We start from the raw sequence: 15,322 nt of genomic DNA on the forward strand, positions 1-15,322 counted from the left end.
TTGATTTGACCTCAAGGTTTTTAATGCAGTCAGCCCTTGCTCCTTTATTTTAAAATGGAAAGGGAAAAGTGGAAGAAATCAAGATATCCAATAGAAAAACACAAGGGGGAAATCCACCATAAATAACATTTTTAGAGGTCATGCAAAAAGGGAAGGCAAGATAGTGGCCTAACAACACAACAATAAGGGACACCTCCTGAAATTAGTTGCAGGAGTATTTTAGAGGGGGGGAAACCATCTAAACCAATAGTTGTGACATTAACAGAATTTTTTGTGTGTGTCAGGAGCCACTTAAGAAACTGTAAGTCGCTTCTGGTGTTAACAGAATGAGATGAAGGTGACGTTTCCTTTTGCAAGTTATTAGTGGGACATTGGATGCACTTCCAGAATGTAGTCTGAACTAATATCTTCCCTGAAAAGTAGTAATTTCAAGTAATATTTCAAGAGATTTACGTCAACAAAGATGGAGACTGAAGTCCTCTGCCACAGCCAGCAGTACTTCTACACTCTTCTCTCAATAGACCATTGGAGATACCAACTGACAGCACTTTGTAGCAAGGGATTGCACCTTGAGATCTCTAATAGCTTTACACAGATTGAAATCCCAGCTCAAGTATACATTAAAACAAAGGTAACAGTAGCCATATGATACTAACCTGTTCCAGTGCCTGTATTTTGCTGTCTTTAACTTGCAAAATCTCTAAAACCTTCCTGTCCTTGAGTTCAGCTTTTTGTTTTTCTCTAGATAAAAACAAACAAAAAAGGTATTGACACTTATTAGTCATAATTTGCTGCTAATCATTTGAATTTTTCATGTCCTGATAATGAATGTCATTTTAAAGCATAGGAAATTAAATTATCTGAGGCTGACAGCCTTTGCAGAATTAATCATGGAGCATATGGCAAGTGACAGAAAATTTTATCTGTGAACAACTGAGACAACTTCATTCTAAGTGAAACTATTCATAATATGACTAGATATAAGTTGAAAAGGAATCTTTGGTATATATTACAAATGAAACATTTCCAATGAAATGCCCTCTCCCCCATTACTGACATCTAAGAAACCACCATTTTGGGGATATAATAAGAGCAACATATTGAGAAACATCATTATTTTCCCACTGGTATACTCAAAAGGTATACTGTGTTTAAACTGTAAACAACTGGGGCAGAGATGTTCTGTTCCCCAATGATTTCTTATCATGTATCCCTTCAATCAAGTTCCAGATGTGGCAAAAATCACAAACTATGTATCATAACTTTGTAAGTCTAAAACCTAACATTGGAAAGAGAAAAAAAAATGTCAACTACTCAGCGGCATCCATCATGTTGTTTCGTTTGCTATTTGACTAGTCGACTCATTTTTGGGGGTGGGGGAACAGAATGAATTTATATCATATGAATAGAGATGATGTGATCTTTTAAATACAACTGGGCTGCCAGCAGTCCTAGGCTGGACACCCACAGGTTGAGATGGGATATATGTGTGTTATAGGCGCTTTGATTTTGTTATGGGCAAAGTCACAAGAAATCATTTTCAAAATGAAGACAGATCCTATTTGTCTTATGTCTAGCCCCATTTCATGTGAGAATGATTATGTATGTGTGTGTGTATGTGTGTGTGTGTGTGTGTGTACATATATGTGTGTGTGTGTGTGTGTGTGTGTGTGTGTGTGTGTGTATATATATATATATATATATATATATATATATATATAAAAAAAAGCTGTGCCCGGCCACGCGTTGCTGTGGTGTTGTCTGGTGGTGTTGGTGAGAAATTGTTGAGGTAGTGGTGGTATTGAATGTCTGTTGTATGGTTGTCTTTATGTTTAGTATGCATTTGGTTGTTTGTGTACTGTGAAAGTGGTGACGGTAGAAGGGGGGTCTATGTCCCTGTGTAGTATTGTATAGTATTTATACGTTGTCCATGTGTTGTGAATGCTTGGATTGTGTCCTGCTACATAGTAGAAAGGATTGAGTTGGATGGCCCTTAGTGGTCTCTCCAAACTCTTGGATTCTATGCTTCTATTATTATTATTATTATTATTATTATTATTATTATTATTATCATCATCATCATCATCATCATCATCATCTTCATCTTCATCATTATTATGTAGAGGCTGGATGGCCATCTGTCAGGAGTGCTTGGATTGTGTCCTCCTGCATGGTATAAGGAAGTTGATCTGGATGATCCTTAAGGGTCACTCCAAACCTTAGGATTGTATGATGATATTATTATTATTATTATTAGTAGTAGTAGTAGTAGTAGTAGTAGTAGTAGTATTGAGAGGCTGGATGGCCATCTGTTGGGAGTGCTTGGCTTGTGTCCTGCATGGCAGAATTGGGTTGGGCTGGATGGCCTTTAGGGATGTCTCCTAACTGTCTGATGCTATGATTCGATGTGTATTATTATTGTGCAGATATTGGATTGCCATGTGTCAGGAGTGACTGGATTGTGTCCTCCTGCATGATATAAGGAAGTTGAACTGGATGATCCTTAGAGGTATCTGCTAACCTTAGGATTGTATGATATTATTATTATTATTATTATTATTATTATTATTATTATTATTATTATTAAGAGGCTGGCTGGCCATCTGTTGGGAGTGCTTGGATTGTATCATCCAATGGCAGAGTTGGGTTGGACTGGATGGCCTTTAGGGGTCTCTCCTAACTGTCTGATTCTATGATTTGATTTGTATTATTATTGTGCAGAACTTGGATGGCCATCTGTCAGGAGTGCTTGGTTTGTGTCGTCCTGTATGGTAGAAGGAAGTTGAACTGGATGATCCTTAGGGGTGTCTCCTAACCTTATGATTGTATGATCTTCTTATTCTTATTCTTATTCTTATTATTATTATTACTGAGAGGCTGGGTAGCCATCTGTTGGGCGTGCTTGGATTGTGTCCTCCATGGCAGAATTGGGTTGGACTGGATTACCACAGTAATTATTTCATATTACAGTAGAATCTCACTTATCCAACATTCGCTTATCCAGTGTTCTGGATTATCCAACGCAGTCTGCCTTTTAGTAGTCAATGTTTTTGTAGTCAATGTTTTAAATTCATTGTGATATTTTGGTGCTAAATTTGTAAATACAGTAATTACTACATAGCATTACTGCGCATGGAACCGCTTTTTCTGTCCAATTTGTTGTATAACATGATGTTTGGTGCTTAATTTGTATAATCATTATAATCATTGTCCGCTGCCCTGATGCTATCACTCTTTTTTATATATAGATATATACACTTACATACATACACACACATATACACACACATACACACACACACACACACACACACACACACAGCTATTTGTACAACATAATTTTTCTGCCCTGGTGTTCACTATGGCCTGAATCCTATTGGCCGTCCTGTTCAGTTTATAGGATTGTATTGTAACCGCAGATTCACCATTCTCAAGATTAATTCAATACGTCTACTCTAGTTACAGGGGCTTCTCAACTATGGCACACCAACTATGCACTGCACCCCCCTTACAGACTAGATTGCCCCCAGTTTCTATTTCATTTAGGTGCCAAGTAAAAACCTGCCTGTTTATCAGACCATTTTGATCTCATTAGTTTCCATCAAATACTGTAAATATTGTACATAAGTGTTTAGTGTTTTAAAATCTATTTTCATTTGTTCGTTATGTTTAATTATAATTTTAGGTTATCTAAATTATTTTTATTGTTTAAATTGTTCGTTTTAATTTTACTAGTAAGCTGAGTTCTTTTTGATGTAGAAATATTTAAATAAGCAATCAAATAAATAAAATAAAGGCACCAGTTATAATTTGATAGGCATTTCTGCGATGGCCCAGAACTCTCTGACACAATCTGTCCATTGGCTTGCATAGTAATATATATACAAAAATAGCAGACTAATTTCTTTCACCTGGGGATCCAACCTCTCCCCTGTCAAACATCTGAAAGCTGTAAACCTCTTATCTAATTTGTTGGTGAGGTTCCAGTACTCCAAGTTGAAGATATCAGCCACTGCTATTCCAAACATTGAGTTTACACAGCACAAATAACATAATAGCAATGGTGAATCAGCACCTCTACCTTCCCTCTCTGTTTGCCTCTTATACCAAAAATAATATGCAGTTACCATATAGAAAAGAAGTCTCAAGATGTAGAAAAGGTCCAATGTGTTGAAGCCTGAAAAAATAGTATGGTCTTCTTAGGGAATTGGAACCCTAAATTATAATAATAATAATAATAATAATAATAATAATAATAATAACAACAACAACAACAACAACAACCCACATGCTTTCAACCCACATTCTTTCAACTGATGTACACATCCATGACATGTACTGCTACTCCTCCTCTATGTGTTTTAGAATCCTGACAGGTTGATTTTAAAATGGTACTCCCCTGTAGAAATCATCTTTCTTGTATATATCCTGTTTTATATGCTACATCTATTAGATGTTTCCAATACTCTTTGCTTTTTTCTTAAACATAAGACAGTCGCTGACTACTAGCCTGAAATATATTTCAGTTAACACAATAATTGATTTTAGATGAAACAAGTTTAATCCTGCCATTTTCTCCCTTACAATGGATGTACATAGCAGCCTTTAGCATAAATGAAAATCTCGTAAGGAATTTTATCACCAGCTCCTCCTGGTGGCATAGGATAACTTCCAACATTCATTACAGGGAAGTTCCCAGAAGAAATGCTAAATAATATTGCTGAATGCTTCAAGCTATTAGCATATCACTGAACCCACTTTTTAAGTATGATAAACTTTTTAAGTATGATAAACGGGAGAAAAGCAGGGAAGCAAAGGAAAGGCATGTTTATAAAGGTAAATGGCGCCAATGTAAAATACCGTTGATTCTGCTAATATACACTTTACATGCCTATAATACATTAGAAAGTGTTCACCCAAATCAGAAAAAAATATATTCAGGCACTGTCAAAGAGTTGATGATGATCAATGACTGAGACAAACTCCAGTTTAGCTAATTAGAACCACTGATGAGCAATAATGATGTGAGCTAAGAATATTTGCAGACTTCTTTAGGATGAAAAATGGAGTGAAGAGAGGCTGTCAATTTGTACAAGTTTTAAGCTCCAATCACTTTTCCCATGAGTACCGCCTATTTTAAATGTTTAACAGAGCTGTACTTAACCACATGGATTTTTCACCGTCAGTTTTCACCAGCCACTGAAAGCCAAAAAATCTGCAAAATTATTCTAAATCATTAACTAACAATTTTCTATTGCATATGGCCCACGCTATATATTATACAACATGACAGGATCATATTTTCTGGGATTTGGCCCATTTTTAATGAGTTGTCAAAAATGAAATATTGGAGACGACGAGGAAACGTTTAACTACGAATGAGGTGTGAAAACAGAAACTGCCGTTTCTAAAAAACCGCAAATATTTTCAAACGCCATACTGCTGAAGTTTATAAAATATTATCTTTTCTATAATAAAGATACAAAGTAGCCATGCTAAAGAGAAATTAAGAACAGAAGCATAAATAATGTTCTGTGGTACAAATCAATTAAACATTTTCATAACAGAAGGCAAAACACAGAGCAAGACAAAATTAAGTTACTCCATGTTGGTGTGGTAAATGTCTAACTTATAAAAGACAGTGGCTAATATCTAACAAGATACTGACAAGTGTAACAGAAGGCCTTGTTTGGAAATAAAAATGTATTTTAAACTCCCACACAAATTTTGGGTTTGGGTAAGGAAGAAAATGAAGAAATGAATAAGAAGGTAAAAAAAAAAGTCTTACTAAACCCATTCCTAATCATACACCAGACCCAAATAGCATTTGAACCGGAGATTGGCTGGCCCCTATATAACCGCTTAAAAACACAAGTGGCCCATCTACTTCACTACTGCCAATCACGAGTGGCAGAAGATCTCCAAGATTTCAGACATGCCTATTTCCCTGCCCTACATGGAGATGCCTGGGAATGGACACAGGGATTCTCCAAGCAAAGCATGGGATCTATCACTGAGTCCCAAGTTCCACAGAGCAGACATTTCAGCAGCATTAATTTTCTGACAAAGAAATTGAATTGAAAAATATTCTTGAAATGTTTCTGATGACCTAAAATTGAAGGGGATCTGATCTGAATCATTTCCTCAGCTGACCTTTTGCTTGATTGTCTCCTGGTTGCATGGAAATAGAGACAGGGAGCTCAATCTTGGATATATACATGCTTTCCATGAATAGTGGACTGAAAACTTTTACACTGAAGAATCAAACTAGTATTAAAATGGTTCCATGAACAAGGGCTCATATAAACTTATCATTTAGATCAGTTTGGGACCAGTTTGGCTGTGTGAATTATTGGGTTGACATGTCTGGAACATATTTGAGGCCAGAAAGATGATTACATTAACCATGGAAAGTGACTTTGAACCAATTCTAGAATCTGCAGTATCTGTGAGTTGACAGCTGCCAGAGAGTGCAGGATTTTTGTCAATTTCCCTGCTGAGCATTCTGGAGGCATAAGAGGTAGAGGCAGGGAAGGGAAAGTGATACTTAGCAGGGGAGGTAATTAATTGCCCGTCTCAGATCATTTTGTCCCCTGCTGCCCAGGTATGCCCTTAGGGCAGTGTTTCTCAACCTGGGGGTCAGGACCCCTGGGGGGGTCATGAGGGTGGTTTCAGAGGGGTCGCCAAAGCCCATCAGAAAACACATATTTCTGATGGTTTTAGGAACCCAAATCTCTCTAATATTTTCTGTTGATCATGAGGGTTCTGTGTGGGAAGTTTGGCCCAATTCTATCATTGGCGGCGTTCAAGGGACTCTTTGATTGTAGGTGAACTATAAATCCCAGCAACTACAACTCCCAAATGTCAATGTCTATTTTCCCCAAACTCCACCAGTGTCCATATTGAGTATTTGTGCCAAGATTGGTCCAGATCCATCATTGTTTGGAGTCAACAGTCTTCTCTGAATGTAGGTGAACTACAACTCCAAAATTCAAGGTCAATGCCCACCAAACCCTTTCAGTATTTTCTATTGGTCAAGGGAGTTCTGTGTGCCAAGTTTGGTTCAATTCCATCATTGGTGGAGTTCAAAATGCTCTTTGATTGTAGATGAACTATAAATCCAAGCAACTACAACTCCCAAATGAGAAAATCAACCCCCAACCCCACCAGTATTCAAATTTGGGCATATCGGGTATTTGTGCCAAATTTGGCCCAGCAAATGAAAATACATCCTGCATATCTGATACTTACATTACAATTCATAACAGTAGCAAAAATTCAGTTATGAAATAGCAACGAAAATAATTTTATGGTTGGGGTCACCACAACACAAGGAACTGAATTAATGGGTCACAGCATCAGGAAGGTTGAGAACCACTGCCTTAGGGTGTTTTTGGCAGTCTTCTGTCCTCATCTTCCACATTTTTCTAAGTGCTTCAGTGGGGGTGGATGCCTACAATGTTCCGTGCATTCTGCAGAGCTGATTTCAATGTGTAATCTGGTTTAAATTTGGGACTCATTAATGCGCATTCAGCAGAATATTTCAGACTTTCCCCTGACCTTGTTTGATGCTCTTTGATGGTGTGAGTTTTGTAGTTGCCACAGTTTGACGCAAACTGGATTATATGGTCCATGTAGATGTGCCCCTGCATTCTAATTTTCTATTTTGTTATAAAACAATACATTTTTTTAAATGAAGAATTTTATAAAATTAGTGGAATTTTTCCTACCCCAGTTACTGAACTTTGTATTTAACAAAATTGGGGGGGGGAAATTAGGACCACATGTTAAATCTAATAACCCACACTCCATACTCTTGCTGTCTCTAGATAAACAGGTTAATTGTAGATTTCTATACAATATTGTGAAGAATGGTGTCCTATGGTGGGGATCACAGATTATTTAATGCCCTTATCCAGTGCACAAAACTGTTTATTATCTTTTCCAAAAAGAGGAACAAATCCATTCATGTATGCCCAACCACTTTGCCGTGTTTCTGACTCTCTATTGATTTCATTAAGAGAAATAGAATGTTGGCTGTTACATATTCAATGGGATAAGCATTATACTGCATTCATCTGTCATATGAGGCAGAACTAGGAGACTGGCATATGTAGAAAAACTCATGCCCCACTTCTAAACATTTCCAGATAGATCTTCACATGTTTAGTGAAAAAAGGGGGGAGGATTCCTAAAGCATTCACCTGAACTCATTTCCAAAATTCCTAAGACACAAATCAGACACTTGCAGTAAGATTTTTCTTGAGGAAATATATAGTACTTCCTGGGCTGATAAAACAGTTCCAGATATCTTTGCCAGCAAACAGCTTTGACAGAAGCATATATGGTGTATCTGAGGTGCTCTGTCAACATATATGTGATTATGATGGCATGTTGTAAGTTTTACATAGCAATATAGGGTTTTTGCCAAATTTGGAAGCTTTTCAGCTGGCAGATCATAAGTGCAGGATATGCTCTAAACCTCTCAATACACCTTAAGTTCAAACAACAAAAAATTGATACTGCCAAACAATATTTTAAATGTATAGCAAACTTTTAAAAAAATACCACAAAATCCTCTTCAATAAATTATTATTAAAACATTAGACCTTGCATGTCAATTATTTTACAATGCCATGACTATTTTGAGAATGCATGGTAAGTGCAAATTACATATTTTCTATCATGCCTTCGAATAAAAAATTAATATCTGACTAAACAATTGCCCTATATATATATTTCACAACATTCTCCTTTGTCTACAAGATGTCTTATTCAAGAAAATGAATTTTATTTCTGTGCTTGTAAGCTGAATGATTAAAATCAATTATCATTGTTATTGCTACGTGCCCAAATGACTCTTTATTCATTGCTATATACCGTGGACATTGTGGTTGAGGGACTAACATGAATGTTTTAAGCACTGTATTTTTGCCTTAATTCTGAGAGCATCTTCTGATATAAAATGTACAAGTTTCTTAGAGTGCTTAAAATATCAGTGCTTCAGAACAGACTGCTTTAACATCTGCACATCACCAGGGTTTCCCCCAAGGATTTTTAAATGATGCCTGCCTGTGCTGAATAAAGTGCTAACTTGCACCTTGCATTTCAAACTGTGTCCTGAGCAGCCATCCAGTTGGTACAACACCAGCTGAATTCCCATAGGCCATTGTTCACTCAGGCTTGACTGCAATTATCATGTCAATATTTTGTGCTCCGATATGCAGATATGCACACATGCAAGCTGTGTAATGCTGTCTTCTCCATGGAATGTTGACTTATGTTCAATGTTCTGAGAATTTTTAATGAAACTGAATAATAAACTTTCATCAATTGTGGACAATCACAATTATTTGACCTTAGAGGCAAAGGTTATATGCTACCGTGCCGCATCGCACTGAGTGATGTGGCTAAAAGCAAAAATCTTTTTTTAAATGTAGTTATTTTCACTAAGACTAAATGTAGTCAACTTACAGAAAAGATTGAAGCAAAACAAAGACATTCTTTTTTTGTTTGTTCTTACATCTTACCATTTAACTGCATAGTTTAATGCAGTTACACACTGTGAAGCTAAGTCTATCTGACAATAATCTGTATGCTTTGATTAAGTGAAAAGGAAAGCTGATAAATGACAATGTAGCACTGACTGAATTACTCTGTCTATAGGCAGCAAAATCAATGAGCATTGCTAAGTGATCTAATGCAGGCGAGTCCATTTGATATTGCCACCAGAAGTCCAGAAATAAATCACATAATATTTAGATTCTTCCCAGTGATTATATTATCCCACTAAATAGAAGAATATCAAGTAAGCTGTACAGATCATATAACACCCACCCTCTGCTAACAAATGGGATGACAGAATCACACATTCAACTTCATAAGGCTGAATCATACTGTTGTAGACCATGCTGGGAATTAATCCACCATCCCTTGAGAAATGTGACACTTAAAAACAACAATGACCTTTCTCATGAATTTAAACATGTGAATGAAATGTTGGAATAACAGTGTACCAAAAATCAAATAGACCAAGTACTGTAGCTTTAAAATAGAAATGCCAGTGTTTACTAACATGCATCACAAACTCCTTGTAAGTTACTGTGAAAATGAAACAGATCCAAGAATTCTTGGACACTATCTGGAAAGGGATGATTTTTATAAAAACAAGAACGGGAATGATAAATAGTAATGGTGAGAAGAGCTGTTATTTTTTTATCATGTCGGAAGCAAGTTGAGAACATACTGCTAGTTGCTTCTGGTGTGAATGAATTAGTCGTCTACAGAGACGTTGCCCCGGGGCCCCCCGGATGTGTTACCATCCTGCTGGGGGGCTTCTCTTATGTCCCTGCAAGCTAGGCCTGACAGATGGGAGTTCACCCTGTCTTGTGGATTCGAACCGCCAACCTTCAGGCCAGTAACCCAACCTTCAGGTCAGCAGTTCAGCCTTAAACAAATTATTAAAATGTTGGATTTTGCATGTCAATTATTTTACAGTGCCATGAATATTTTAAGAATGCATGGTAAGTGCAAATTACATTTTTTCTCTGTGATTCCAAGGGTTTATCTCATTGTGCCACCGTGTCTCCAGAATAACTGTTTAAACAGCATGAGCAAAAATACAAAAAAAATGTACATGTAGGTGGCCGAGAAAGTGACACCTTTCCTTTCCAATGGTTCAATGTACACAAATTTTGTTCCATGCACAAAAGTATTAATAATATTGTATAAAATTACCATCAGGCTATATGTATGAGGTATACATATAACATAAATAAATGGCATGTTTAGACTTGAGTCCCATCTCCAAGACATCTCATCATGTACATGTATGCAAATACATGCAAACAAAACAAATTGAAGTCATAAATCGCCTTTAGTTCCAAACCTTTCAGATAATGTGTAATGGGTTAGGGTAAGCAGCCAGAGAGGATTCAGGGATCAATCCAGCCCACTTTCCATCCTAGTGTATCCCAAGTAGTCATATTTCAATTTACTCAAGGTCACTTTTGCTTTAATGAAACTGGTGTAGGAAGCAAAGCAAGATATGGGATCCTTGTTTTAGCTGAGAATTATACCCAGTGGATTCTAAAAGTAAAGTTGTTCATTTTTCCCTTTTAATTTTTTATAATGGATGGTTCATGGAGAAACACAAAATGCCTTCATGAGTCGCATGTAGCCCACAGGCTGCACAGTTCCCACCTTTGCTTTAGGAAGAAAGCATATTTCTCTTCATTGCTTATGCAGATGTCAGTAATTAAGTATTTCGATTGAGGGCATTGTTACTTCCTTTTAAAAAAGACTTTTTGCAACAGCATCTTTCAGTCCTAGTACTGGAAATACACTATTCAGTCTTTCGTGGACACAGGCTGTATTCGGGCTGGGCAGAGGGGGATTACCATTATCTATATATATATAAATGTTATGTTCGTTTTATTTTGGAATAAACAACAAAGCCACTAAACCAAATCACACCAAATTTGGCCACAAAAAACATAGTCATCCAAAATATGTCTTTAAATAAAAAAAAGAAAAGAAAAATAAAGTCCTAATTAGAGGAAGAGGAAGAACTGTTTTTTACCATTGCTGCCAGTTAGAAGGCTAAGCTCCGCCCACTTTGTCTCCTAGCAACCCACTCAGCCATTTAATGGCACCCAGGGTCTCTTCAATCAGGCCTCTTCCACACTGCCTATAAAATACAGGTTATGTTGTGGCTCAGCCATCATGGCCCAGTTTTCAACAAGTCTTGGAGTCAGAAACAGATGAGGAGGCAGAATTCGAAGACATTCCTGCTCAGAATTCAGGCTCCATGGCCTTGCAGGTGCCGCTAATTGGCAAACATTCCGACTCCTCTCCAGCGTTAACCACACCAGATGGTACAGATTTGGGGGAGAATGGAAGTTTTAATCGGAGAGATTTTGTTACCAGAGATAAAAGTAAAAAACAGGGACTGAGAAGAAGTCAAAGACTCGCTCTCAAACTAGATAATGATTAGTTTTCCCATGAGAACTTTTCGTGGGCCCTGTACTCCCTAATTCTTACAGACTTGGGATTCTGTTAAAAGTACTCTGCACTGTATTCTCATTGCGGTGTCAACATTGCTTTTCCTCGGAAGAGGTTCCAGTTTCTAGCTCCTTGCCTTGACTTCTGAATCCGTGCCGAGTTTCCATTTCCAGGAGAGCCGCGCCGAGCCACGACTCCCTAGTAGACCTTGCCTTGTTACCGTGCCTTCCTTGTTCTTGAATCGAGATTGACTTCGCTTTGTTTACCTTGCTCCTTTGACTTTGCTACAGGACTTTCCAAGTGGATTTGCAGTGTTTGTTTTCCACTATTGTTTCATGGACAAATTTTGATATCTAAGAGAAGCTATCGAGCTTCACTTGTGGATTACAAATTGGACATTGATGAATTCTTTCTGAATTACAATAACTATATATTATGGACTATTTCTTACTTTGATTTTCCACCTTAAATGCGCATAGACCTATATATTTACTCTGCTTCAATAAACAGCTTGTGTGTTATATTGGCTCCTGCCTGGTTTTCGAGTGCTCACGCTGCCTTGGGGTGCAACAGATTATCTGATTTGAATTGGATTATATGGCAGTGTAGACTCAAGACCCTACCACATACCTATATAACCCTGAATGCCAAGGCAGAATAATCTGCTTTGAACTGGATTATCTTGAGTCTACACTGCCATATAATCCAGTTCATTGTGGATTTTATACAAGGGGCCTCAAATAATCCTGTTCTAAGCAGATAATATAAGATTACAAATATAATATGTAATAATTACAATCAAGGCCAGCTAACACCTCCCAACAGGCAGGAAGCAGCTAGGCTTTGAAACGGAAAGGCCATTAAATGCTAATCAAGGTAACTAATTGCAGCATTCATACTTGCTGCATTGAGACTATTCATTGCTATTCGATCTGGCCAACCAAGAATTCCACAAGGTAGAAAGTGGTCAGGGTTGCAAGTAGCAAGGCTATTCAGTGCTGCTCAACCTGGCCAACCAAGATTTCCCCTAGATAGAAAACCCTCCGGTTTTGAAGCCACGAGGCTACTCCGTCCCATTCAACCTGCGCAAGGAAGGATGCCCCTATATAGAAAGTGGCCAGGCTTTGAAGCAGCGAGGCAATTCCAATTAGCCACAGCCATGCATGGCAGGGCACAGCTCATTTAGATATATGTTACTTATACCTTGATCTTTTTCTGAAGCTCACAGAAGTTCCATAGTCATTTCTCAGGAACCAATGGTCACTTCACTGATGGAAATAATTCTATCAGCATAACAAGAAAGGAACCTATTCTACCTCCTCCTCCAACACCACCAGACTATCTATGGCAGTGGTTCCCAACCTTTAGGCTTCCAGGTGTTTTGGACTTCAACTCTCATTGTTCCTAACAGCTGGGATTTCTGAGAGTTGAAGTCCAAAACACCTGGAGGCCCAAAGGTTGGGAACAACTGATCTACAGACACATATGTACACTCTCTAACCCTAAACATAGAGAACCATAGGGCCAAAGAGAACATAATCCACTCCAAAGGATTGCACAGATCCAGGCAAAACAGGGAGTGGTCCAGTTACATTAGCAGAATTATACTAGCATTATGTTAGATTTGGTCTGTTATCCTGAATCTTTTTCCATGAAAAGAAATTTTCAAACAATAACTGAAATTGACTCAGTTCAAATTCTAGCATATCACTGGAAGAAGCATCTTCTGCATATGGTTGGTTGACACCAAATTATCTTGACCATCCATATTAGATGGAGACAGTATCCTTGGAGACTTGAGAGAAACTACTGCAATGTGTTTTCTTGTCAAATGACAGGGTCTAGCCTTTTATTTCGTGATGTAACTTCTGCTTAATCTTTTACTAAGGAAAAGGGTCATAAGTCCCGAAAAAGAATTGTAAGGGATTGGCTGCACATCCTTGCCTGCACTCTGAAAATAAATAATTCAACATATAGATATTATATAGTTTTAACATTAAATGTATGTAGCAGAATATGCAGTGTTCCCTCACTACTTACGGTTCACTTTTCATGCCCTCACTGTTTTGTGGGGGGTTTTTTGTGGTCCAAGGCACTCTCAGAATGCCTTGGACCTTAATACTATCCAATCAAAAAGTGGTATCTATCTATCAAACTAACAAATTAAACAACACAAAGTAACTCATGAAGGACTAGGCTGCAGTGGCACCTGCCTTTCACACATGCACTCTCACCCCATCCCCCTCTTCCGGGAAGGCTTCACTGGCTCCCTAGGAATCCTGGGAGTTGCAGGTTTATAGCCTTCTCTGCCAAATTGCTGCCTGCCTCACCAAATTAAAATAATTACAGTGCAAAATAGGTTTGCGCAGGAGAGAAAGCCCACCTAACTACTAAAATAAGGTAAAACTATTAAAATAAATATAGTATCCCTACTTCGCGGATTTTCACTTATTGTGGGTTGTCCTGGAACGTAACCCCCGCGATGAGGGAACACTGTATTGGCCTATTTCAATATGATTAGCTTACTATTGCTCCAATTTGGAGATTCAACCAGTTCTACAGTGGCTCTTTTGAAGTACAATTATTGATCAGAATTATTAAAAGGGTGTGCACATGAAGATATTCTTTGAAGGAGTGTACACTTCCAAGGCATGTAACATGTACTGCATTTAGTGTGATAAACCACCCTTAAAAATGTATGGAAATCTTTCCAAGAGAACCCAATGATAGGTTTCCCTTAGAGTCACCATACATCAGAAACAATTTGAAGGCACACAATAACAACTAAGTCTCAGCAACTTATTTCTTTACTTCAAGTATTTATATCATACTTTTCAATCATAAAGACCCTCAGAACAGCTTACAACTTAATTGTTCATTTGTTAATTTCCTGCCCTCAGGTTTGCAATCTAAATAAGATACACAGGAAAAAGAAAATAGATGTATGGGAAAATTGATGACGTCCAACAGAGACCGCCTCTACTTCTATCTTTGCGTGGCTTCAGCAGTGCCAACTAGAATGGAGGAAAGGCCGTTCATTTGCTTCTGAGCCTAGGCATGGTGGAGCTGGGCCTGTTTCTTATCTCATTCTGAGGTCAGTGCAGTGGCAGCTGGAGTAGACAGAAAGTATTCAATATGTTTCTGGGTCTAGGCACGATTGAACTGTGCCTACCTCCTCTTCTCCCCTTCCAAGGCCAGAGCAATGGAAGTTGGACTAGAGGGAAGGCCTTGTCAGAGTAATTCGCAGTGTAGCAGCAGTTGTATGTTGTCAATGGAGCGCACAACGAAGAGACGTCAGAAACAATGTTAAAAATATATA

The 15,322-nt window shown here is 37.9% G+C and overlaps 1 protein-coding gene across 6 annotated transcripts in view; it reads right to left on the minus strand.

The window, feature by feature from the left end:
* The window catches only part of cntln (centlein), a 256,558-nt gene that overhangs the window by 199,153 nt on the left and 42,083 nt on the right, over positions 1–15,322 (minus strand). For 5 of the 6 annotated variants that reach the window (XM_062971885.1, XM_062971887.1, XM_008103175.3 and 2 more), the window contains exon 3: positions 657–741. The exons of the other annotated variant lie outside the window; for it this stretch is intronic. In XM_062971885.1, coding sequence (XP_062827955.1) covers positions 657–741 — 85 coding nt within the window. The remainder of the gene's footprint in view (positions 1–656; positions 742–15,322) is intronic. 6 annotated transcript variants of the gene reach the window in all.

The sequence above is a fragment of the Anolis carolinensis genome, chromosome 2, assembly GCF_035594765.1.
Source record: "Anolis carolinensis isolate JA03-04 chromosome 2, rAnoCar3.1.pri, whole genome shotgun sequence".
NCBI lineage: Eukaryota > Metazoa > Chordata > Lepidosauria > Squamata > Dactyloidae > Anolis > Anolis carolinensis.